We start from the raw sequence: 25613 nt of genomic DNA on the forward strand, positions 1-25613 counted from the left end.
ACTGCCACCTCCACCAATGGGCGGAGACCTACCCCATCCAATCTGCGCTGCACGGCTGTATCCTCTACCCACCCAGGACCAATCAGAGCAGCTCCATTACCGAGACTCGTGGTCCCAACCAATCAAAAGAGTGCTGTTTTGACCAGCCACCGGGTGCGAATTTGAGTTCATTTGCATAAAAAGGGGCGAATCAGGAACCATGGCAAGTACTTCCTGTATAAAAGGTCACCTCCCCTTTGCCTTCGGGAAAGAACTTAAGATTTTCATCTGAGGCGGTTTCCCAAGGTTTGCAAACTGGTCACCTGCCTAAAGTCTCTCCCTTGGCCGCACCCCGCACTGGGGACTCCTACGGGCACTGAGTTGGTGACAGTGACGTTTATTGTCAGATGCGTGCCCTGAATTCAATTCTTTGTACCAGGGTACCTTTTCCTGGCAAACACTTTCAGTCGACGTCTGCACGTGCAGCAGAAACACTCCCCTTGGTACTTTAAAAAGAAAGAAAACAACAACACTGTGTGCCACTGGGCCGCAGGTGGAACTCACAAAGTTGTTAGGGCCGGTACCTGCTACCTTGAAAGTTGCCAGGCCCTCGGACCTCATCACGGCCGGAAATCCAACCTAACCAGACCTTAACTTCCGTAACTTGAGCTTCCCTCAGAGACCGGACTTCCGCCTCCGGGCCTGAACCCCGCCCAGCTCAAGTAAGCCCCGCCCAGCAAGGCGTTGGACGCGTCGAGTTTGAGTCTCCCCAGCGCCCGTAGTTCCAGAACTGCGACCGTTCCTCGGGGCCGGACTGAGGCCATCACGCATGCGTCCCGTTGAATGGGGGCCCTCCTCATCCTGACAGCGGGCGCAGTGGCGTTGGCCGTGGTCCTGGCCCTGCGGCTATGGCTCGTGCTTCATTCACAGGTCATTGTACCCCGGAAGTCTGTCAGCCTCATGGTGGTGGCCGGGTCCGGTACGTATGGGGCGGGGACCGTCAGGCTGCGGTGGGACTACAAACCCCAGAGTGCACCGCGACTCCTTCCCCGGTCTCCTCTGCGCTTTGTGCGCATTGCACGCCGAGAGTTGTAGTTTCGCCAGAACCGACCCCGAGCCTGGCCCAGGGCCGGTGGGCTGCTGCTGCCGGGCCGGGGCTTTAATGACAAACGAGTGCCTTGCACAAGTCTGTAATTACGCCTGTCTTCAGCGTATAGTCGTCTGATACACTAGTAGTGACCCGAGAGGACGCAGATGCCTCTTGATGCTAACGTGCTATTTCCCTGAATAAGCTGCTGATTTGCATGATCAATCCAGGCATTTTGTACCTAGTTTAGGAATCGCGATCAGTGGGGCGAGATGAGTTGTCACATTTAAATGTGATGCGCGCTCTGGGCTGGGTCTGTGTCTGGTTCCTCCTGGAACCCAGTCCGCCGTGAGCCCCCTGCTCCGTGCGCCCCCTGCTCCGGCGAGACGACAGCCCCTGGGTCGCGAGGGCGCAGCCTGCGCCCCATTGGTTCGACGTTCCCTCTGCTTCGCTCACTGTCCCCGCGGAGAGCGCTTCCTTGAAGCCGTGGGGAAGTGATGGGGGGCGGGGGGACAAAGAAGGCGAGCGCGGAGGCAGGTAAGGGCCTCGTCCGCCCGAGGCCCGAGGCTGGAAGGAAGGCCGGCAGGTGTGGCCCGGCCGGTTGGCAGGGCGCTCGCTCTGCTCACCTGGCCTGTGGCTACCGTGACGGGCGGCTGTCCTCTGGGGGCGTCCGTCCATGAAGGACACTCAGTGAGCACAGTTGATTTCTTTTTAACTCGTGGTTCCGGAGCCCGCACGCTGTCAGCGGCAGCACTGCAGGTGTTGGGGGGACCGTTGTGGGGGGCCAGTAACTGCCGAGGCCACCGCCACCGTCGGTGGGGCAGAGGGGTGGGGCAGAGGGGTGGCGCCCACGCCCCCCCCCTTGCGACTTCTCGGCGCGGAAGCCCCCAGCGACTGTCCCCCGACTCCGGCCTGCGCCCTGACCCTGCTGCGCCCTAGTCCCCGCCACCCCTCGGACGCGCACGCACCTCCCATCCGTCCTTCACCGGCTCCCGCCCTGACACTCCCACCCCCGCCCAGGGGCCTCCCCGCTCTGATTGGCTTCACCTCTGAGTCGCCTCCGCCTTTCCCGGGGGGTCTCCCCGCTCACCCCAGGCTTGGCTTTCCCTAACTGCTTGCTTTCCCCGCCCCCCTTGTAATTCCCTGCCGGGGCACACCTCTGCCTCTGTGTGTGTGTGTGTCCCACCCCGCCCCCTTCTCCAGAGTATGAAGTGTGCCTTGCACTGCCCACGACCTTCCCCAGCACCTTCAGTGAGCGCTGGTTTTATGTTTATACATTGGTTACTCTCTTCCCCGCGTAAAAGTAGTGTTCGCACAAGGGCACAGATTCCTGTTCCCAGTGGTTCCTCCTGCCTCTGAGAAATGCGCAGACATCAGCACGGGCAAAACAGGTCAAGCAGTTCTGCTTGCCTGGCCTCCCAGACTGAGGCTTCCTCTCCTCTTGCAGGCGGGCACACCACCGAGATGCTGAGGCTGCTGGGTCACTTGTCCAGTGCCTACTGCCCCAGGCATTATGTCGTTGCTGACACGGATGAGTTCAGTGCCCAGAAGATACATTCTTTTGAACAAAACCGAGCTGACAGAGACCCCAGTACCACAGTAAGTCACCATTTCAGTTTCTGAGAAGGTTTCACATTGTGCACTGGGTTTCACCTTCTGGGGAAGTGATCTCATGGCACTTGGGTTAGGATGTGGGTGTGGGGGGCAGGTGAGGAGCAGAGGGTGACTTCCAGGCTTCTGGCCGGAGCCACCAGAAAATGGAGCTGTCCTGTAAGAACGTGAGCGAGATCCCAGAGGCAGCAAGAGGACTCCATGCGAGACGTCTGTGCCCAGCAAGCCACGGGCTCTGTGGTTGGATCCACGAGTGACGTTTAGAGGGAAGCCCAGTCTGGGATATAAACTTGGCAGTCATGTGTCTGCGTGATGATGCGGACTTACAGTAAGAAAGTGGGTGAGGTCACCCAGGGACTGGGTGTAGTTAGAAAGCAGAACAGGACGAGACCTGAGCCCCAAGGCACTCTGACCTTCCAGGACAGGGAGTGTCACTGTCCCTGAAATGTCAGCTGTCACCTCGACTCACAACCCAGCAGGGCAGTCTGGCCCCAGGTCTCCGACACATCCCCCTCCCTCACCTTGTGCCGGGCACCGTCTGCTTCCTGCCTGTTTTCTTCTTATTTCTGGCAGGGAAGGAATTCCCTTCCTCCTGGTGCAAAAAGACATATTGAAGGTGTGTAGTTACATTTCTTACAGTATTTTAATCTATTTGTGGGAGGAGGGTTTTCAGGTTCATTCACATCACCTGCCAGAACCAGTCAAATCCGTACTGTGACTGCAGGCAGTTTTAGTGTGTCCTCTGCATGGAAGTCCATTCTGGACTATTTGTAGAAACAGCCCCCACCCAGCCCCTCTCCCCCCACACATTTTCCCCAACGTAGCTGTACCCGCAGCTGTTTCCTGGCCCTACACAACGCTCCTGCAGTTCGAGGCTTTGTGTAGCTCTGCATGGCTGAATTTCCCAGCCTCTTCAAGTAAGCCAGCACATCCGTGCCGCTGACGAACCCAGGCTGTGGCGGCGCCCTGTGCCTGGCGAGGGGTCGATTTCTTGCCACTCAGAGCACAACTCACACCCAGTCCTGGGGAGATGCCGGCCCGCAGTGTGACCACGGGCTCGCCCTTCCCAGAACCTCGAGACCCTCTTAGAAATTAGAGGATATGAATGAACAGCCCACATAGCAGAGGGACTTTCTCTTGTTTGGTTTACAACTTAAATGGACATGCAGTTATTCAGTGAACTTCTAAGTGCTTTTGTCAGCTTGTAGGAAATGTAGTTAGACGCTGGCATTCACCTGGTCATGCAGGTGTAAGCATGCAGCAAATTGGAAACTGGATTTTAGCTTGATAATGCTGTGTTGTTAATTCCAAGGTAGAGATCGCCTCCTGTGTTGCAGAGACTTCACTTGGGTCACTCTGGGTTCCTTTGCTCCACTGTAGGTTTTTTAACGGTGTTTAAAGTCTTTAGGTACGAGATTAACCTTATTTATATGTACACAAGGATGAAAATAAATCATTGTTTCTGTGCTTTATTTATCTAGTTTTAGGAAGGGAGGGAGGGAGACATCATTCTGGGACCCGGCCTGCAACCCAGGCATGTGCCCTAACTGGAATTGAACTTTCCCTTTGCAAGAGGATGCCCAACCCACTGAGCCACACTGGTCAGGCCTCTGCTCACTTTTAAACTCTACTGTTAGCCCTCATTTCTCTGAGTAGTTTCGCTTCTTAAGAGAAACAGGCTTCTCTTGGGAGAAATCTCTCACCCCCAATGGAATAAGCTATTGGAAAGGCAAGTAGTGGAAAGCTAAGCAAAATTTTAAAACCCTGAACAGTAGCTGTGAAATTACTTATACGAAAACATGTCTTGCAAAGCTTTCTAAAGAAAGTGTCATTTCCTCGGGGGTGAGCTCCAAGCAGAGAGAGCTGAAGCCACGCTTCAGAAAGATTGGGTGGGAACCTCTCCAAGCGGAACCTGTCACCAGAGTGGCGTCTGTGAGGCTGCGGGGGAAGCTCAGCCCCACCTTCCCCGCGGAGCGCTGGGACCCTGGCTGGCTGTGACTCAGCGGGACGTCCCCCACCCCACCCCAGGAGACAGGAGGCAGGGGCCCCGGTGCAGGGAACCCTTTGGTACTAGACACATTGAGCAATATTTTTACAAGTTTCCAAATGTCCTACCGTAAGTGGGGGGTCTTACTTTGATTAGATAAAAGGTAAAAAAAAAAAGGAAAGAAAGCCCAGCCCGAGCAACCTGCTGACAGGACAGGGCAGGGGGCCAGCCGTGCCCTTGAGTGCTCCCGCTGGGGGGCGGGGTGCTGGCTGTGAGCGCAGGTCACACATGCACAGCCAGGATCAGTGGCCCAAGGGCCCACTGAAACATTTGCTAGCTTGGGGGCCAGGGTGTGCTTTCCGCTTTGAAAGGACTTCGAGCTGGGGAGGGGGGATGACAAGGAATCAGGGAGAGGGGCAGCAGGCTGAGGGAGCAAGACCACCAGCAGGGGTGGGAAGCTGGGGGTGGCAGGGTCCTGGCCTTTGCTGAAAGCTGGGCTAATAGGGTTTCTGGTTGGGGAGGGGGTGGGGGGCAGGGCAGTGAAAACAAGACAAGTAAGCAGAAGGTGACAGCCTGTGGCCAGAGCAGTTGTGAGAATGGGGCGGCCACCACGGACCCAGGGAGGCCCTGCCGTCTCTCTCCCTTTCTTCTCTCCCCCTCCTACCCCAGAAGGGCCCCTCAGCTTCAGAAGCCGCAGCCTGGGCCAGTGGGAATGAAGGACTGCCCTCAACTGTGGGCTTCTGTGCCTCCCCTCCCCCAGTCGTTGTCATCCCCACAGGCTGCCACCAGGTGGCAGTGCACAGCAGAGCATTGGGGCCGATGGGCAGACCCGTGGCTCTCGTGTCCGGAGAGTCCTGAAGCAGACCCCACTGACAACCCCACTTACCCACTCTCACAGGGACTCCAGGGAGCCAGGCCAAGCCCAGGAGGAATCGGGGATTCTCAGCAGAGCAGTGAAGGGAATCGTGGGTGACGGTCACTGCACAGAACCAGCTGGGAGAGAGCAAGACAGTGACTTCAAAGTGGGTGGGGGTGGTCAGTGCCCTCAGGTGTCTCACTGAACTGAGGGCACAGGAGTGGGTGGCAAGACCACAGCTACCTGTGGGTTCGAATGTGGGGTGGGAAGAAGGGCAGAGTCCCCAGGCCGGGGTGTTGGGGCGGCTTCCCAAGAAAGATCGGGGGTCCAACCGGGAAGACAGAATGAGGAGAGGGAGGGAGTGGGACATGCGGGCCCCGAGGGGACCAGAGGAGGCCGTTGACCAGAGTGACGGCGGGAAAGTGGGGACACAGTCAGGAGATTACAAGACAGTTACACCAGCTTTGGAAGCCAGAGGTCACCTTGGAACGCTTCCAGTTGCAGGAAGGACTTCGTAGGTGATCTGAGCCATTTAAAGGCTGTTCAAAGGGGAGGGATCGTCCGCTCTGTGGATGGTGCTTGATTTTTGGTCTTTGAACATTTTCTAAGATGACAATTAGAAAACAGGTGGTTTTCTAGAAGTAAAGCTGAGAAGAGATAAAAGCCCCAGTGGAAGTAATAACCTACTGACATGAAATAGTTATTTTCGAAATAACCCAAACACGCATCGTGAGCACTGGTATTTGGGGGACGGGTCTCCTGCGTGTTGGGAGCAGGCTGGTTTTCCTGCTGCTTGAGGCCCGGGTGGTGTTGGGTTGGCGTCTCCCAGCCTGTGTGTCTGCGGCGTTTGGCCGACTGCAGGGCTCATCAGCGGTGGGTGTGGAGCTACCCGGACGGCCTCCCTCCCACAGCCCCACGGCCACCACCAGGGGGGGCGCTGGCTCCACGCAGCGCTGCCCGGCGAGGACTGCTCGCACTAGCACTCTGGGAGTCTGTTCTCAACTCCCGAGCGATTGTGAAAGAAACGCGTTTGCACACCACGTAACTGCAGTTGTGGGGCTTCCCTGCAGTTTGTAGTAAGTTATGTGATACAGCCCTGGTTTAACGTGCATACATGTCTGGAGTGTGGCTGGTGTATGTATGCACTTTTCCTCTTTCCAACGAACCGTAGCTGAGTTAAGACAAACACCTCTGACTCGGAAGCCCGTACTGACTGAGTGGGCATCTGGAGAAGAAAACCTTCGTGGTTTGTTGCAGAGCCAGATCCTGATGTGGCCATTTCAGTGACTAAATGATCGTTTTCAAAACAGTGTGTCCCGTAGATGTGTACACATCTCTGAAGTGTTCTAAGCGATTTAATGTCTGAAATTCCTTCCCAAATCTTAATGGTCCCCTCCCCCACATGGCCAGGAAAGGCAAGCTGGGCGAGGCTTTGCTTGAATCAGAGCTGGACCGATGGAGTCCCAGTAACTGTGAACCACACACCGCACTCACTCCGGCTGCTGATGCCTGGCCACCTCCCTGTGCCGGGTGGATGGCCCGGGGTCCCTACCACATGCCAAGCTGCAGCAGCCCCTTGCCGTTGCCCCAGCTCGAGGACAGACAAGGCAGCCTGCACCGGCGTCTGAGAGACACGAAGCTTCTCTTCCCAGGAGCAAACACCTGCCTCATGGCCTCAGTTGGGTGACGTTCCCAGGCGTGGTGGCCGGGCTCATGGTTGTCCCATGTCGGTTAGGCCCTTCTGGGCCCACCCAGAAGTGGGAGCTAGAGGTAGGGGGTGAAGGAGGCGGGGTGAAGCCCCACCCAAACCGTCAGGCCGAGGCTGTGACTCGCCCAAGGGAGACCGGGTGACTGTGGGCCTCGGACTGGGACTGGGAGCAGGCCACCAGGGTGCCTCGTGTGGGGCGTCAGACTGTGCACCAGGGCTGTGATCCTTCCAAGAACAGACGGCTTCTCTCTCTTCCTGAGCCCAGCATCTCCAGCCAAGGAATGTCTCCGCTGCCGCATGGGTGCCTGGGAGCCAGACCTGCTGCCACATGGCTGGTTGAGGGTCCCTGGTCTCGCTAGACCCCCCTTCCTCCACAGCAAGAGACCGAGGTCTGGGGAGCCAGGCGCCCCCAGCCTGACAGGCGCTTGTCCGCAGGGCCCTGTGTACAGCTGCCACACACGCATGGAGACGTGTCCCCGGCGTGGCGAGTGCTGGCGTCTCCATTTCAGAGTGATGGTGGGGCCGTCCAATGTCCTGTTAGCGTGTATTATCCTTTGCGTTATTAAGAAACCGCTATGAAAGAAAGCTGAAACCATTTTGGGTTGAATGAACTTTACCACTTCAGTTTTGACTGGTTTTTGAGAGTCCACAATGATGTGGCAGTCATTAAATAATCAACGTGCTGTACGTTTCAGCGCGCGGTGACAGCGGAGAATGACTTCACAGACCGCTGCGTCTGCCCGCTGTGGTTTGTGAAGCCGTGGGGACTGCTGGGAGGAGTCATTGCCATCGAAGTCACTGCAGCCGTCTACTTGGTCTGTCACAGCCTCGGGCCAGATCTGTCTGTGGTTTCTAGCAGTGAGGTAGTTTCTAGCAGTGAGGTAATTCTGGAAGACGCTTTGGAAGTTACAAGGTGTCACCTACTGTTAGCTTCTAACTCAGGGTTTCACTTCGTTTCACAGAAAGTAGAGGCCCGAAAAATCCATCTGCCCTCTGCATTTTTTCTGCTTCAGCATTCTTTCTCGTCGGCTTTGCCTCCGCATGTTTGCTTGTGTCGGTCGAGGCCGTGTGGGAGCCCTGGGAGGCCGTGGGCGTGCGCGGTGCCGTGGGGCATGGCCCTGCCCTTCTGTGTCAGGAAGCTCGGGTGGGTGCACAGACAAATGACAGACAGGGTGTTTCTCTATTTGGTAGAGCGAGAATGGGAGAGAGTCTCGTGGTTACGTTCCTCTTTCCTCCTCTTTTCTGCTCCTGCCCACTGTGGGAAAGAGGCGGGGCCGCGTCGCTGGAGGGGGCTCTGGACTTACTTCCCAGAACCGTGTCGCTGCTCAGCTGCCAGGCCTGAGGGCGAGAGCAGCAAGAGCAGCACGGCAGCACCTGGGGAGGGGGGGGGGCAGGGTCTGAGGTTCAGCAGGAACGTCGGAGTGTCCCCAAGGCCCCGGTTTTACTCCGTGTTTCCCCAGAAAGGGCTGGTGCACAAACCTCCAGTGGGGAGCCAGGCACAGGGCCGGGGGAGAGGGGGTGGGAGTGCGGATGCCCTACAGCGGGAGACGGGGACAGGGACAGGGGCGCCCGCTGGTGGCTGCAGGCTGCAGGCTGCAGGTGGGGGGCGCCATCGAGCCGCAAACAGGGGCTCGTGCACACCTTCCCGCCACACAGCAGACCCTCCCAGACACAGCTGCAGACACGGCCCGCAGCGCACGAGAGCAGGCAGGCTCCCTGCCCTCAAGGGGCAGCTGCTCCTGAGGCCTGAGGGGGGTGGGTGGGGAGTGTGCAAAGTACATACCCTTGTGCTCCCCAACCTAGCGGTCTCCCGGTAGGTCACCCAGCCCCAGGAAGGCCCAGTCAGTCTCCTCTCCTCCTTAAGCCCATGGGTGACCCTTCCACAGGAAACAAGGTAACCTGTGGACCAGTGGGACCATGTGGAAATGACAAAGTGCAGCTTTTGAGGGTGGGACCGACCTCCCTCTTGTTGCTCCCTGGTGTCTGGGAGGCTGCTGTGTAAGGAGACGGGCTGGGCAGCCGGTTGAACCCAGCCCCTCCTCCGGTTTCACAGGAAAGCCCACCCAGGGCCACCCTGTTCCCAGCCCTGGACACTGAGCGCTCTGCGCTGGGAGTGTTGGTTGGGTGATGGTTACTCGGCAGAGAACAAAGCCCTCAGGACTTGGGTTCCAGGCAGCAGCGCCGGTTCCTCGGATGATGGAAGTAGTGATGCCCGTTTGTTGCGGGTTTCCGACGTGGACCTGCGTGACCTGGGAAACGAGCCCATCCTGAATATCACCGCCTGTGCCGCTTGTGGCAAGTGGGTCCCGATTTTCTCCATGTGAACGCTAGCGTATGTACACGTGTGTGCCCAGGCACACGTGTGTGTGATGTGTTAATACACACTGGACCATATTAAACAAACTGACCCGAAACTTGCTGCTCACCTTAGCCACGCGTGTCAGCCCGTCTTTCATACACGTTCACTCCATCCACGTCATCTGTCACGGCAGCTCCGGGCCCTTCACCGTAGGGACGCCTCCACTCCCCAGTGGATGAGACGCAGGCCGTGTCCAGTGCCCACAAAGGGTGACTCACTGCACAGCCTGGGCAAATGCTGTCTGGTCGCAAAAGCGCTGGGTCAGAAGCAGGCACACTTAAAATGCTGGTAGATGTTTCCAGAAGACCCCCCGAGAGAGCTTGCCATACGCCAGCCCCGGAAGGTCAGCGTCTGTTTCGCAGCGACAGTGGGGGTCGATGCTGGCTGGGCAGGTGGGGCAGGGACTGGCCACCACCTCCCGTGTCGAGCTGTGAGCCAGCGCTCAGCAGGCGCCTCGCTGTGCGTGCTAGCCTGTTGTTGGGGGGGGGGTCGGTCCGTCCGTTCCACTGTCGCGGCTCTGGGTACGTGTCTCACGTACTCATCTGTAAGAGCTCTTTGTACCTCACCATGTTACGCTCTTTGCCTAAAACATATCTTACAGAAAACTGTCCCCGACGTGTTGTCAAAATGGACTGTGACATTTCTGAAACCTGTTTAGAAAATCTTCAGTCATAAGCCCAAGACGCGTGCTGTGTAAAGCACAAAAAAGCGTTTTAACTCAATTCACAACCAGCTGGGGTGGACCTTAGGAACAATCCAGAAAGCCTCGCATGCGAGTCCGCCCAGGTGCCAGCAGCCCGCTGACTCAGGTTTCTGCTCTTCCCTTCCAGCGCCCCGCATACCACATCCACCGCATCCCCCGGAGCCGCGAGGTCCAGCAGTCCTGGCTGTCCACAGTGTTCACCACCTTGCACTCCGCCTGGCTCTCCTTTCCGCTGACCTACCGCGTGAAGCCGGACCTGGTGCGTAGCGGCTTCCCCGGCAGCTCCCGTGGCAGTGCGCCAGGCAGACCCCGCCCGGCCGGCCTGCGCTGAGGGCGAGCACTGGTGTGCTCTGCTGGCAACGGGCGTAGTGACCTGGCGGCTGAGGTCAGCGGGGCATGCGGGGTTCTGGGGATGGCCTGGCCTCCGCCTTTGACTCCTCAAGTGGAAAGAGGGGTGCGGGGGCCACTGGGCTTTTATCTCACATTAGTCCATCCCCCTCTGGGCCTCCTTCTTTGCCTTAAAGCGAAAGGGTTGAATCGGACATCTCTCAGTTTCCTTCTAACCAAATGTACCATTTTACAAGAGCTATAAACTGGCTTGTAAACCTGGGAGGATGTTTCTAAAGGGAGAAGGGGGAAGAGAGTGTGGGGCACGTATTTCCACTTTGCACTGGACCCGTTTAAACGTGGACATCGCCCGGTCGGCTGCCCTGCCACGGCCGGCTTCCCAGGCGGAGGCCCTACTGTGCTGAGGCCCCTCTGGTGGGGAGTGAGGGTCTATGGGCCTTTCTGCTCCACTGGGAGCTGGTCCGCCCCACGCAGGCCTCCAGTGTCCGCCCTGGGTCCCCTGTTTGTCCTGTGACCTGTCACAGAGCGCTGTCTCTTTCCTGCCTCTGTGGCCACTGCAAAGGAGACCTCTCTCCTTTCGGATGGCAACACTGGCCGGCGTGCGCCGAGCCGAGGGGTCTGCCTCTCACTTAGGCCCCAGAGCGTGTGTGAGGAGCAGAGCAGGTCACGCTTTTCCACTGGAGGCCCCGTCTGGGACTCAGCGCTCACATTTGCTGAGCGCCATGCTCGTGAGGCTGGCGAGGCCGTCCCTTGAGTTTCCTGGCTCACAGATGGGGCTCCACGACGCAGTTGCTTGCTCAGCACCAGTGCTGGGGATGAAGCAGGGGGCTGGGACCTGGCCTTGACCTCTGCGCCACCTCTCCGGGCAGAAACTGTGAGGGACGTGCTTGTCCGGCTGGCCGGTTAAGACCCAGCGCAAAAGCCCTCTGAAACCCGTGCCACACCTCTCTCTCTCCCTGCTCCACCCCCCCCAGGAGGTGGTGGCTCCCGCCTCTGCCGGAGCCCGGGCCGTACCCTGAAAGGGCGCGCTGCGCTGCAGGTGAATGGCCCCTCAGCCTCCTAGGAAAGGTGCACTGGGTGGAAACATGTACGACCCGAAAGCACCACAGCACCGGGCTGGCTGGGGGCTCGCTGCCCTCTCCGTCTCTGCCGGTTTCCCACCCAGCGGGCCTGCTGAGCGGCAGGGACCCTTCGTCTGCCCTTCAGGGCCCAGCCAAGGGCTCCCACCAGTCTTGGTCCCGCGGAACCCTTCTTGTGCGTTCTCCGCCCACCCCACCCCCCGGGTGACACACACACATCGAGCCCCCGTAGTCTGGATTTTGAACACTCAGTGGTTCACCGCCTTGCACGGAGAGCCCAAGGGTTCACCCACCGCCGTGTCTTCTTTAGTCCCTCCCCGCAGCGGGCGTCTTTGAGGCGTCTCGGGAGAGGGGCTGCCTTCCCACCGTCCTGAAAACGCGCTCCCGCAGAGCAGCGTGTCTGTCCCGGGGGAGGAAGAGAAGGTTTAATTGGTGAGGCCGCTGACGGTCAGACTCAGGTTCGGGGTCTGCACGTGCAGGTGGGAAGGATCTTCGAAGCTCCCGGGGCACAGGCGTGTGACCGTGTTTCCCGCGGCCCTGCCTAGAAAGGGGCCGTCCGCGTGTCCGAGGGATGACCTAGAAGGGAGTCAGCGCAGAGAACGCTCCCCGAGTGGGCCCCCCGGGGCTCCTTCCTGGGCCTGCTGCCCCCTGCTGGCGCCCCCGGCTGGCTGCTGCCGCGGGGACCTGGGGCGAGGAGCTCTGCACACAAACAGGAACGCTGGCTTAATTTTTAATCGAGTGAAAAGCACATTTCAGATTCCCCCCGTGTAACAAACTGGGAGAAACTCTCCATCCCAGCCTAACACCCGGCCTCTTTGCCCAACGCTGAGGCCGGCGCTGACCACCGAGACGAGTCTTCGTGTGTCCGTTACACGCACACTCTCACTTCACATGAAAGAAGGCCATTCTTGCCCTGAGTCACTTTTTCCCGTGTTTCTTACCCAGTGTGAGCTGTGAAATGTCTAAGGTCATGGCGGCCAGTGGTCAGCATGGATAGTGGCTTGTTGTCCGCAAGTAGGACGCTGCGATTTTTTTCACTGGGCGTTTTCGGCGGTGAGACACAACCTGGGTGGCCCTGCTCGCCGCTCTTTGCCTAATCTGTCACACTTTCATTGGCCTGTTGATCGACACGCATTTGAAACATTGACGAGAGTCCATTAACTTCTTGACGACAAGCCAGGACCCGTGCAGAGGGAAGGTCCACTGGCCCGAGGTGACTGTCTATAAGTGGAGTGAAGGGAGAGTGAGATTTTCAAGTCAAACAGGAAACAACCGGCCACGGTCGTCTGCTGTGTCGTGTTTTCCGAGATGAACCAGATCAGACTGGGGGCCGCTTGGTGACATCAGGGGCTGCCCCTGCAGAGCAGTCAGGGTGCTCGGCACAGAGACCAGGCCGGGGGTCCTTTTCCTGGTGCAGCCCCCCGACTCTCCCCACCCATTCAGCAGCCCCTGTGGGGACTCAAGGGGGCTGGCCCTGTGGGGAGCGGGCACGGGGCCGGCCTGACAATAGTCCAGGCCCTGGGGCAGGAGACGCGATGTGTGTGAAAATCGTGTCTCTGGTTTCTTCAGGCTGACGAACCACTTCCCCAGCCATGTGGGGGACCGCCAGCTGTGCCCCAACACACTGGCTCAGTGACAGCCTGGCACTGCTTCCTTCCAGAAATGACGTCTGTACTCGAAACGGCGTGGCCTCTGGTTCACCTTCTGAACGACCTCAGCTCAAAGTCTGTCTGAGTTGGGCGTCATCAGCCGGAGACTGCTCCACTGTCTTTGGTCTCCCCTCTGGGGGCTCTCCCCACCCAAGTCCGGGCTTCCTCTCCTTTCAGAGGGGGCCCTTTTCCCCGGGGCGCACAGGGCCAGTTTCCTCCTGCAGAAGCCCGTGCACCTCTGCCTCACCAGTGCTCGGTCCTTTCACTTTGCCTGCGTGGTCCCCAAGTTGTCAGGGCTCCAGCTGGTCGGTCCCAGGGGCCTCTTCCTGCCCAGGTGGAAGCCGGCAGGGTGTCCCGGGTGGCTGGGCGGCCCAGAACCCCACTGCGAGTGCAGTGGAAGGAGAAGGGGAGCTTTTCCTGGTGGAAGTGGGGCTGCTTTCAGAGGGGTCTGCTGTGCGGGCCAGAGGAGGCCGTGAACCTGGAGAGACTGGGCCCGGGGGGGGGCGGGGGGCAGCTGGGCAGAGCGGAGGGGTGAGAGCAGGGCAGGCTTTGGGATGGCCTGCAGTTCAAAGTCACAGCGTCGGGGGCTCTCGGCTGTCCTGCGGGTCAGTGGAGCTCTGTTGGCAGTCTCTGAGAATCTCCGAAGTGACCTTTCGTTGAGCATGTTTCCAGTGTGCCTTCCTCTGGTCTGAGGGCGGAGGGGAGAAGGGAGCACCAGGGCACAGGGTGACGTGTTACGGGTGGGGCTGCGGCCCTAGCAGCGGGAGGCGTCCGCGGGAGGCAGCCTGGGCAGTGGGGCAGTGGGTGCCGACTGCGAGCTCCTTGAGGCCTGACCTGCACCCTGGCCCCTACACAAGCGCCAGAGCCCGCGGGGGTTCAGTCTGTGTTGAAGGGGAGGGGCCAGGTCAGGGGGTTCGGGGAAGCAGAGGTGGCCGCTCGAGGCTTTGAGGTGGGGGAGGTGGAGCAGGAAAAACGCCTGCGCAAGGGCGCCTTGGCCGACTGTGCACCCTCCAGCCTAATACTGGAGCTCCCCGGAGGGTGTTTTTGACGGCTCCCGAAGTGTCGGACACCGCCTCTGTCCCAGTGGTCCGGGGGAAGTGACGACGTCGCTCACTCATCGTCAGCACCCTGTGGCTGTTTCTTTTCTACGTTGAGAAGACCCCCGTGAAGTGAGGCGGACCCCTCCGAAGTGCCCGCCCGGTGGCCGTGGGTGCATTCGCCTGCTGTGCGGCCTGCCCCCGAATCGGGCCCAAAGCATCCTCGTCCAGAGTTGCTGTATTTTAACGCCCACATGTCAAGGAGCCACTTAATTTTTTTTCACTTTATTTAAAAAAAGAAAAGATTCCAACTTAGTGTTTCCTAACAGCCTCTGGCTGGGGACACGACGCCCTGGCCTTCTTGCCCCACACACGGGTCAGCAGGTGGAAGGTTTCTGTTTAGGCCAGCGCTTCCTCTGGGGGGTTTGCTGTCCAGCCATCTCTGTCTCTCCCGCTATAATTCCTGCCTGTGCGGCGCGACACCTCCTGGCCAGGGCCTTCCCTTCCCGGTGTCCAACAAGGCGAGGCTCCGTCAGCCGCAGAGAGAGCTGTCCTCCCTGTGAGACTCTAGCTGCACCGGGACAGCGTCTCGGAGGGGACCCTCCCCATCCCCCGCGCTGCCAGCAGGGCCAGCTCTAACCTCCTCCCAGCCCAGGAGCGAGGCCTGCACACCTGTCGGACAGGACCTGCAGGTGGAGCCAGGGAAACGGTGACCGCTGTGATTTACTAAGGACCGGGCGGGCACCTTACAGACTCCACTGTGTGGCTCACCACCAGGGAGACGTGTCAGCTGCTGCTGGGAACGGTGAGGGTCTCGGTCAGAAACGGCGAGAGCACCAGCAGGTGCCGCACGCCCTTCAAACAGCGAGGAGCCCCCTGCTGACCAGGCTCGGCCTGGAGGAGAGAGCGGGTTGTGGCAGGCCTGTCGGGTGCGTGGGCGTGACGTCAGAACTGACGTGGTTTGGACTTCTGCCGCGGAGGATGAAGCCTGCCGCGGGGCCGGCTGTGTTTGCAAAGGGCAGCACATTCCACTCGTTAGCACGATACCGTGTCGCCTGCTTGGTCTTCCCGGTTCCCCGAAGCCGTTTGTTCAGACCTTGGACAAAGCGTTTTCTAACACGCGTGTGCAGCCGACAGCTGTGGAAGCAGTTTGCCCTTAGGGCTGAATGGCTGCCTTTCCTCCCGCAGGCCCCTCCTGGACGTGCAGGTCGTCCTGCCATCTTCCTTCTGTGGGTTTCCTCCTTCTCCAGTCACACTGTGAGCGCAGCAGGCCCAGAACCGAGTCTCCTGGCTTCATTATTCCTGCCCACGCGGCCGAGCTCTGGGCAGGCGCTCAGATGGGCCTTCGATTAGCGACTGGGCTGTGTCTGCCTCTCCCTCCTCCTAGACCCCACGGACAGGCGAGCCGCCCCCGCCCCTGGGTCAGCTCGTCAGCACGGCCCCTCCCCCTGTCAAGCAGGGCAGGGAGGGTGTCCTCCTGGGGACTGGGAGCCCCGCCCTCAAGACTGCCACCGCAGCCGTACACGGCCCTCTTCGGGCTGACGGGGACTAAGCAGCACAAGGTGGCTTGGGGGACTCAGGTGTCCCTCTGAGGCCGTCCCCCCGAAGTGCCGCTGCGTTCTCACGGAAAGTGGTGGATTGAAGTGTTTTCACTTTTTCAGAGGACCTGCACCTGTCACCGTAGAATGACTTTCTGGTGCCATTCCCCAGAATCACGCAACCCTGATATCAGAGCAAGAATTTGGCCTCTAAGTCTCTAGAGTTTGAAATGACTTGTTTTTGGATTTGTTATTATTTTGTAAACCTGATGACAAATAGCCCTGACCAGCACGGCTCGGTGAGTTGAGCATCGCCCCGCAAAGTGAGAGATCAAAGGGTGGCCAGGTGGATTCTCCCTCAGGGCACGTGCCTGGGTTCCAGACCAGGTCCCTGCTCGCGTGTGTTTCTTCTCTCTCCTGTGCATGTTTCTCTCCCTCTTTCTCCCTCCCTTCCCCTCTCTAAAAATTTAAAAAAAAACAAAGACCTTAAAACCTTACTGACCAGAAATTATTTTTTGTTTATAAATCAATCAGTCATAAGTATGCCATTATTCTACACCGACTGACTGCTGTGCCCCGAGACCTGAGCCGGCAGAGGGCTGAGGACACTGGGGGGCTCTGGTGGCATCCCACCCGCAGCACCTGCGCGGTGGTGGGCACAGCCCCAAGGCCAGGAAGGAGGGAGCATGTGGCCAGGAAACTGGAGGGGCCCCCCTCGGGGCCGAGGGCAGACAGCAACAGCAGTGTGGGGATCTGGGGGTGATTCCCACCCCAGGCCTCACCAGAGGTGAGCGCAGGTGGACGGGTCCTGGTCCCTGGGGCCCACTCGGACCACAGGTGAGGGGCGTGTCTGATGGAGCAGCGCCAGAGACAGGAGTGGGACACGGACTCGCAGGCCCAGGCGAGGAGTCCCAAGGGCCCGCCAAGATCGGAAGCAGACCGGGCACTGCCAGAAGAGGCCCGTCTTCCAGCCACGCGGGGGCAGGTCGGAAAGGCCGGCCCCCTCGGGCTCCGGGGCGCTCCCCAGACCGGCTCAGGCATCCACCAGGCCGGGTTTCTGAGGATCCTGGGCCCAGAATGGTGCGATTCCGGCAGCATCAGCGACACCCTGTCCCCGTAATCGAGTTGCGTGATTCGGTCGGAGAGTCCCGAGGTCCGAGATGCTGGGGCTTCCTCTTCATTTTCGTGTGACCCCTAAGGGAGGACGACTTAAAGGCCTGCTGTCGGAGTTAAGATGACTCGTGGGAAAGTAAGTGCCGCCCGTCGGACCGCGCTGGGGACCCGAGGGTGCTGAGACACTCCAGCCGGGCTGGGCCCCTCGGACCAGGGAGCCGGCTTGCTCTCTTCCATCCGCACAGCCAGCACAGACTCGGGGGTGGGTGTTCTCGGTGCTGGCAAAGCCCAGAGCAGGTGGGGCGACAGCAGAGGGCCCGCCCCGCTCCTGCCGCGGTGGGGAGCCCCGGCCCCTGCACAGCGGGTGCGGCCCCTGCACAGCGGGTGCGGCGGCAGCTGCAGGGCTTTCCTGGGTGTCCTCCCAGGCCTCCCACCCAGGGCACCAGGCCACGTCCTGAGTGGCTGTTGGACCCGCCCACTGCTTCTCCCCGCCCGCTGATAGGCTCTTGTGACTGTCATCTTCAGCTGGTGGGCGTGGCGGACCACGTCAACTGACTTCTGCGCGCAGGGCCAGCAGGGCATCCGTGGGGCCAGTCACCTGATGACTGCGCAGGTGGCCCCGGTTAGGTGTTCGATTGCCTGTGAATTGGCCTGTGCTGGTCGCCTCGCATCCCTGGTGTCACGCGATGTTTTTCCCTTTCAACTGGCTTATTTTGTTTAGCATGAAGTTTTCGGGAGATATAGACGGCGTGTTGTGTGTGAGGGTTTCATTCCTGTTGAAGGCGGAGCCAGTCTGGTCCCGGCAGGGCTGCGGTCTCGGCACAGCGGGGCGCGCATGGGGCGCCTGGTGGGCACCAGCCTGGAGAGACTCAGTCGTTCTGGGGCCTGCTAGGTCTGGCCTCTCCCCCTCCTCTTCCTGAACCCAATTTGGTCCTTTTCTCCGCTTCACCCCTCCCCTACTTAAAAAAGTGGGCACCCTGGTCCCAAAGCTCCCCATTCCCAGCTAGCACAGGTTGAGCTCCCCCACACCAGCCTGGCGCCCACCTGTCCCCTTGCAGGTGTGGAGCCCAGGACGTCATTTCCCACCACGTAGTCCCCATTGTCTGGGTCGGAGAGCTGGGGCATAGGGGAAAACTGGCTTGGCCGAAGGCCAATGGCAGCCAAGTGGCAGAAACAGGACCCCAAGCCAAGGGGCCTGGGGTGACACCGCCCACACCAAGCACAGCCCTGCGCTGCCTTCTGAGTACTGGGCTGCAGGTCTCAACGGAGACATGTTCCAGCGAGTCACACGGACGGACACCCAGGGCAGATGCCTGAGTCGCAACACGGCTGTGCGGGCTTGACTGTCCTCAGCAACACACTCAGAGTCCGCGCCTGTCCCTGGTTGGTGCCACACCTGGTTCCCTGCAGGGCCTCACCGTCCCCGTCTCCCTGGCCGGCAGAAGCCCCAGGTGGTGGGGCCAGTTCTCTGTCTCAGACTCAGGCCTAGGGATGCAGTGAGGCCCACTGGGCAACAGCCGTGCGGGCCCATGGCCCGGCGAGCAGATTCCAGGCTGCCGGCCATCGGGCGCAGGAAGGGGAGCTGACCCTGGTTCGGGGAACCCCACTTTCCGCCCTGGGCTGAGCTGCAGGGTGCAGGGGTCTGTCCCGCTGCCAACACACCCCCTCCCCTGGAGGTTCTCAGACGAGGGCCTGCGCACCTGCTGCCCAGCGGTGCCCTCAGCAGGGCTGGGAGGGGGGCTGCTCTGGCTCTGAGAGCCCCAGCCCCTAGCAACTGGGCGGAGGTGCCCTGCTGCTGCTGCTGCCGGAGGAGCCCCCTGCCCCCACTCCCTGCCACGTCTGGCTGCCCTCCCCGGAGGCCAGGCGGGCCAGCGAGAGCAGGGTGCCCGTCACAGAGCTGAGATGACCCGTGGCAGAGGAGAAGCTGCTTTGCCACCAGCCACCTCCCCAGGACGTCCCTGCCCCGTTCCCAGCCCTGCGGACCCTCCTCCAGCCTGGGCCTTGTTCTCAGGTGCCGTCAGCTGAGTCCTCCAAAAGCCTGTGGCTCGGGCCCAACTTCTGGTCCTCACGCGCACTCCTTCTGGGGTCCCTCGCTTCCTTAGAGAGGACCCAAGGTGCAGCCAGGGAGGGACAGGTGTCTGCAGGCCCCCCCAGTTCCGGGCAGCTCCCCTGCCTTAGGGAGCTTCAGGGTCCCTGAAAGCCCCTCCGGGAAGTTCTGCTGGCCCACGTGTCCTCATGTGGGCCCTTGAGGGAGCACGGGCCCCCACATCTCTCGCTGCTGTCTCCCCGCACACACAGCCCCCTTTGCAGGAGCAAGTGGGGGCAGCTCCTCCTGTGTGCAAGGCAGGGCGTTCGGGCTCTGGGGGGCACCAGAGCCTCCGGGGGCCTGTTCAACAGGTTCCCAGCCCCAGACTGGACAGTCTAGTTGGGAAAGAGCCAGCTCAGCGTGTCGTGGGGCCTGAGGACAGCAGCACAGAGGCACAGGGTCTCTTGCCAGCGTGAAGGACTCCATCCCTGACTGGACCCGGGAGAGCTCTGCCTCTGGAGGTGCTCCAGGAGGGAGTCACCGGCGCGGCCACACGCACTGAAAGCTCTGCTGAGCCCGAAGGCCAGAGAATCCTTGAAAAACACCTTGGCTCAGACCAGCCGGGCCGTTCAGCTCTGCAAGTTGCTAACAGGGCTGGGCACAGCCTTGGTGGGCTCCACGAACATGTGGGGCCCTAGACGGACAGGAAACAGCTGGGAAGGCCGGTTCGCGCTCGGGGGGCGTGTGTCCCCCGCAGTCAAGGCTGGGAGCCAGGCGGGGCTCCAGGGGACCATATCCTTCAACCACAAGGTCCAGGGCTCCTTAGTCCCCACCTGGGGGTTCTGTCGCTGTGTTTCTCTCTCTCACACACACACAACCAGAGTCTTTTAAAGATTTATTTATTTTTAGAGAGAGGGGAAGAGAGGGAAAAAGATGGAGAGAAACATCAATTGTTGCCTGTCACACATGTCCAGACCTGACCCGGGACCGAGCCCGCATCCCAGACCTAGGCCCTGACCGGGAATCCAACTGGTAACCTTTCGCTTGGCGGGATGATGCCCAGCCCACTGAGCCGCCCCAGCGAGGGCCACAGCCAGAATCTTCCAAGTGTCCTCACACATCCTTGTGGCTGAGAACCGAGGAATCCGAGGACCCTCCGTGGATGGTGCGGGAGAGGCATCTGCGAGTGGGCGGCTAAGGAGAGCCACTGGCCACTGTCGGCTCGGCCGGGCAGGGACTTGGTGCACAGGTGCCTGTGCCAGAGAGGAAGGACCTAGAGCACATGTTGCCTGTGGGCAGAGTCCTGTCCTTGCTTTGACTTCAACCAGTCCTTCCTATTCCGGAAGGATATTTATTCCTTGCTTTTCCGTGGTAACCATTCCCCCGTTTTATCTGCTGAGCTTTCTCCTCCACCTCAGCCCAGTGGCAGGTTCTCTGCAGAACCTGATTCGCTGCAGAAGCATAAACTTCAGAACCATTGCCAGAATTGCGCCTTCCACTCCCTCCCGGCGTCCCGTCTGCCCCAGCCAGCACAGGGCCTGGTGCCGGGTGCGGACGGCCCCACACAGACGCTGGGCACGGAGCTCCGCCGTCCCCTGGGAGCTGGCTTGAGTCTCCACTGGGCAGTCTTTCCTCGTCACCTAACGTCCTGCGCCCTTGTCTCCTTGTCCAAACTCAACGGTGATGACGCCCACCTGGAGGGCTGCCATCAGGTTCCAGGGGGTCACTCTGCAGAACGCCACACCAAGGTGCTGTGCCTACGGAGGTCAAGGGCTGCCCTTCGCCTCCAGGGACAAGCACTGGGGGCTCTCAGGCTGCGCTCACCCTGGCACCCCCACCCCCAGGCGAGCCCCCACGCCGGCCTGCCCAGGGTGGGAAACTCAGGCTACAGGAAGCAGACATCCCTCTGAACGCGCTACAGAGCGCCAGGATGCAACGGGAACAGGGAATGACCCGGATGGCAGGAAGCTGGCACCTTGGCCGTGTGTCCAGAGGACAGGAAAGCACCGAGGTTCCGTTTCCTCAGCAGAGCGCAGCAGCGGCCAGGAAGCCATGGAAACAGCGAGGGCTGGCCTGGCCCTGATCTCCGACCGTGACGCACAGCAGCCCTGGCTTTGCCATCCAGAAACCTCAGGTCTTAGCTGGGCCTCACAGCACCTTCTGTGCTGGAACCTCAGGGCAAGCACCTGAAAAGCCCGTCCAGCATGGCCCCCGACCAGCTCAGCTGTGTGCCAACCCTCCACTGTCGAGGAGGAGCCAGACCATGGGGCCTGTGGTGCGTAGGGTCTTCCTCACATGCCTTGAGACTGCAGCTGGGCGTCACTGAGGTGGGAGGGGACACAGGAACCTGACGCCGACGTGTCTCTGCCCTCGGCCTGCCAGCCCTGGAGCTCAGGCCCTGCGTGGCTGGCTCCCCAGAAGGTGGGCGCCCAGGCTCCCCAGAAGGTGGGCGCCCGGGCGCCCAGCGGGGCAACACAGCCAGTCTCGTGTCCTCGTCCCACCATCAGGCCTGTGTGCCACCCTGCGGCCACGGACTGCCAGGGCCACTCAGGGCAGGGCTGGGAGGCTGGAGCCCCCTGGAAGGAAAGCGCTCTTAGCAGTATCGTTTGGGACATGTCCCCTCAAGCAAAGAAAACAAATGAATAAATAAGTAAATAAACAAATGGGACTACATCAAACTGAAAGGTTTGACACAGCAAAGGCAATGAAACCCTCCACCAAATGGCCAACAAGTGTGAAGAGATTCTCAACATCACTCATCAGGGAAATGCAAAATCAACAGGATACCACCGCACACCTGTCACCACAGCTGTCGTCAATACATCCACGAGCAACGAGCGCTGGGGAGGATTCGGGGAAGAGGGAACCCTCCGGCACTAGGTGGGGATGCAGACTGGTGCAGCCACTGTGGAGAGCAGGGTGGGATTTTCTCAAAAAGGTAAAAGTAGAACTGCCTTTTCACCCGCTAATTCCACTCCTGGGATTATATCTGAAAAACACAAACACACCGATCTGAAAAGACACCTGCACCCTCGTGTTCGCTGCAGCGTTACTTACAACAGCCAGGTGATGGCAACCACCCAGGTCTCCCTCAGTACACGGTCAGACGGCAAGCGGTGGCACATGCGCACGATGGAATATTACTCGGCCGTGAAGAAGAATGGGAGCAATAGAGAAGAGCAGCACAAGGCTGGCCAAGCGGCAGGCCTCACGGCACAGGACAGGCACCCGGGCACAGAGCTGGTGAGCGAGAGAGCGCAGCCCAGACCCACAGGCTGGAAAGTGCGTGGCTGGCTACACATCACATCTTGTCGAGGTATTATTCAAGACTTAGAAAAACTTAAAAAATCTGTTCCGGCCAAGATGGAGGCGTAAGTAGACACACTGTGCCTCCTCACACAACCAAAAGGACAACAAATTTAAAAACCAAAAACAACCAGAACCACCAGAAAACTGAACTGTGTGGAAGCCCGACAACCAAGGAGTTAAAGAAGAAACACTCACCCAGACCAGTAGGAGGGGCGGAGACGGGCAGCTGGGCAGGGAGAACATGTGGCAAGGCGGCAGATAGCTGGCAGAGCGGGCGGTCCCACATTCGAGTGCGGATAAACCGAGAGGAACAACTGGGGAGCGAGACAGACCGCAAAACCCAAGTCCCAGCGCAGGGAAATAAAGCCTCAAACCTCTGACACAAAACACCTGTGGGGGCTGCAGTGGCAGGAGAAACTCCCAGCCTCACAGGAGAGTCCGTTGGAGAGACCCACAGGGTCCTAGAACATACACAAACTCACCCACCAGAATCAGCACCAAAAGGGCCCAATTTGCTTGTGGGAAGCGGGGGAAGTGACTGAAAGCCCACGGAGAGCCCAGCAAGCAGCTCTGTTCCCTCCCAGACCCCTCCCCCCACACAGCGTGGCAACGCAGGGCCCTGGGCTGCCCCTCCCTGAGGAACACCTAAGGCTCCGCCCCTTACAACGTGACAGGCTCACCGAGACAAAGAAATAGGGCCCAAATGAAAGAACAGATCAAAGCCCCAGAAAAAGTACATCTAAGCAATGAGGAGATAGCCAACGTATCAGATGCAGAGTTCAAAACACTGGTGATCAGGAAGCTCACAGAATTGGTTGAGTATGGTCACAGAACAGAAAAAAGTGAAGGCTATAAAAAGTGACCTAAAGAAAAATGCACAGGGAATCAACAGTGACAGGAAGGAAACTGGGACTCAGATCAATGGTTTGGACCAGAAGGAAGAAATAAGCATTCAACCAGAACAGAACAAAGAAACAAGAATTCAAAACAGTGAGGAGAGGCTTAGGAACCTCCAGGACAACTTTAAACATTCCAACATCTGAATCACAGGGGTGCCAGCAGGAGAAGAGGAAGAGCAAGAAATGGAAAACTTATTTGAAAACATAATGAAGGAGAACTTTCCCAATCTGGCAAAGGAAATAGACTTCCAGGAAGCTCAGAGGGTCCCAAAGAAGTTGGACCCTAGGAAGCACACACCAAGGCACATCATAATTACACTGCCCAAGATTAAAGAGGAGAGAATCTCAAAAGGAGCAAGAGATCAGGGGACAGTCACCTACAAAGGAGTTCCCATCAGACTGTCAGCTGATTTCTCAAAAGAGACCTTGCAGGCAAGAAGGGGCTGGAAAGAAGTATTCCAAGTCATGAAAGGCAAAGACCTACAACCAAGATTGCTCTATCCAGCAAAGCTTTCATTTAGAATGGAAGGGCAGATAAAGTGCTTCCCAGATAAGGTCAAGTTCAAGGAGTACATCATCACCAAGCCCTTATTATATGAAATGTTAAAGGGACTTATCTAAGAAAAAGAAGATCAAAATATGAACAGTAAAATGACAACAAACTCGGTTAATCACAACCACATCTAAAACAAAAACTAAGCAAACAACTAGAACAGGAGCAGAATCACAGAAATGGAGAGCATACGGAGGGTTATCAGTGGGGAAGGGGAGGGGGAGAATGGGGGCAAGTACAGGAAATAAGAAGTGTAAATGGTAGGTGGAAGACGGGGAGGTTAAGAATGGTAAGGGGAATGGAGAAGCTAAAGAACTCACACATACGACCCATGGACGTGAACTAAAGGGAGGGAATGCGGGTGGGAGGGGTGTGCAGGGCGGAGGGGAGTAAAGGGGGGACAACTGTGACAGCATAATCGATAAAATATATTTTTAGAAAAACTTAAAAATCCCTTCTAACATGTGACTATGTTTAATGCAAAACGCCTCACTGAGGTAAGTGTTCTGTATTTTAACTTGCCCTTCAACTTCTCAGGTGCTGTGCAACGGACCGGGGACGTGCGTGCCCATCTGCGCCTCCGCGCTGCTCCTGGGGCTGCTGGGGGTGAAGAGGGTGCTCCTGGTCTACGTGGAGAGCGTCTGCCGCGTGGAGCGCCTGTCCCTGTCCGGCACCCTCCTCCGTCCCTTCTGCGACTACTTCCTGGTGCAGTGGCCCGCCCTGAAGGCCAAGCACCCCGGCTCTGTGTTCCTGGGGCGGCTCGTCTGACGGGCAGTGGCGGGCCCCCCCCAACCCCGCAGCCCCCACTGCCGGCCACAGGTGGGAGAGGACGACGCGTGTGTCATGACGCCTTCCGAGCGCCCGGAGGACTGTTGTCGTCAGGAGTAGAATGTGGAACCCAGGGAGGCAGCTGGGTGCTCTCACAAAACACACGTTGAGCCCTGGCTGGTGTGGCTTAGTGGACTGAGTGCTGGACTGTGAACCAAAGGGTCGCTGGTTCGATTCCCAGTCAGGCACATGCCTGGGTTGCGGGCCAGGTCCCAGTGGGGGACACACAAGAGGCAACCATACACTGACGTCCCTCTCCCTCTCTTCCTCCCTCCCTTCCTCTATAAAAATAAATAAAATCTTTAAAAAAGACAAACATTAATAAACCAGTATTCACACCTCTGTGCACCAGACTTCTTTCTACATCGAAGAATCTCTCACTGCCTACAAGTTACCTTCTGACTAGTTTTAGTCATGTTTTTCCCAGAACTAAATGCAGACTATGATTAGCAATCTTTTTTTAAACCAGTATTCTGCATTGTGGAAGGAAGGCATTTCTTTGTGTTCGGTCAGGTGGGCTGTATTTCCTGTGTGGACCACGTGCCCCCCCCCCGGGAGCCCCCACCCCCCGCAGAAAGGGCTCCGGGTGGGAGACGGGGACAGGCCTCCAACCCAGGACATTCAGCTGAGAGCTGCAGGCTGTCACCTTGAATATTGCCCTCCTCCACCCACTTCTCCTTCCCGGGTACCGTTCAGCTCCCCCCCAAACTCCCTCTGGCCCCAGCCGCTTCTTCTGGAAGCACCCGCGTGGCAGGACCCCCGAGACCCAGGCTGGTGCTGACGCGCATGCTGTCCCTCTCGATGTCCTCTACGTAGCAACACCAGAGGAAGAAGACACGGTGGCTGCCTCTTCCTTTGCCGCTGCCTCCCTCCCACTCTCGGTGCCCCCTCGGCTCCGGACGCAGGCGGCCACTAACTGGGCGTCACTTCTTCCGCCTGCCGAC

At 59.0% G+C, this 25613-nt stretch overlaps 1 protein-coding gene across 1 annotated transcript; it reads left to right on the top strand.

The window, feature by feature from the left end:
• Positions 1-714: 714 nt before the first annotated feature.
• On the top strand, positions 715-24839 carry ALG14 (ALG14 UDP-N-acetylglucosaminyltransferase subunit). Its single transcript, XM_037051370.1, has 4 exons — positions 715-958; positions 2514-2665; positions 10418-10549; positions 24379-24839. The coding sequence occupies exons 1-4, from the start codon at positions 823-825 to the stop codon at positions 24607-24609; spliced, it is 651 nt and encodes a 216-aa protein (XP_036907265.1). The 5' UTR covers positions 715-822; the 3' UTR covers positions 24610-24839.
• The last annotated feature ends 774 nt before the right edge of the window (positions 24840-25613 follow it).

This window comes from Sturnira hondurensis, unplaced genomic scaffold (assembly GCF_014824575.4).
Source record: "Sturnira hondurensis isolate 20B ecotype Veracruz unplaced genomic scaffold, ASM1482457v3 Scaffold0007217, whole genome shotgun sequence".
NCBI lineage: Eukaryota > Metazoa > Chordata > Mammalia > Chiroptera > Phyllostomidae > Sturnira > Sturnira hondurensis.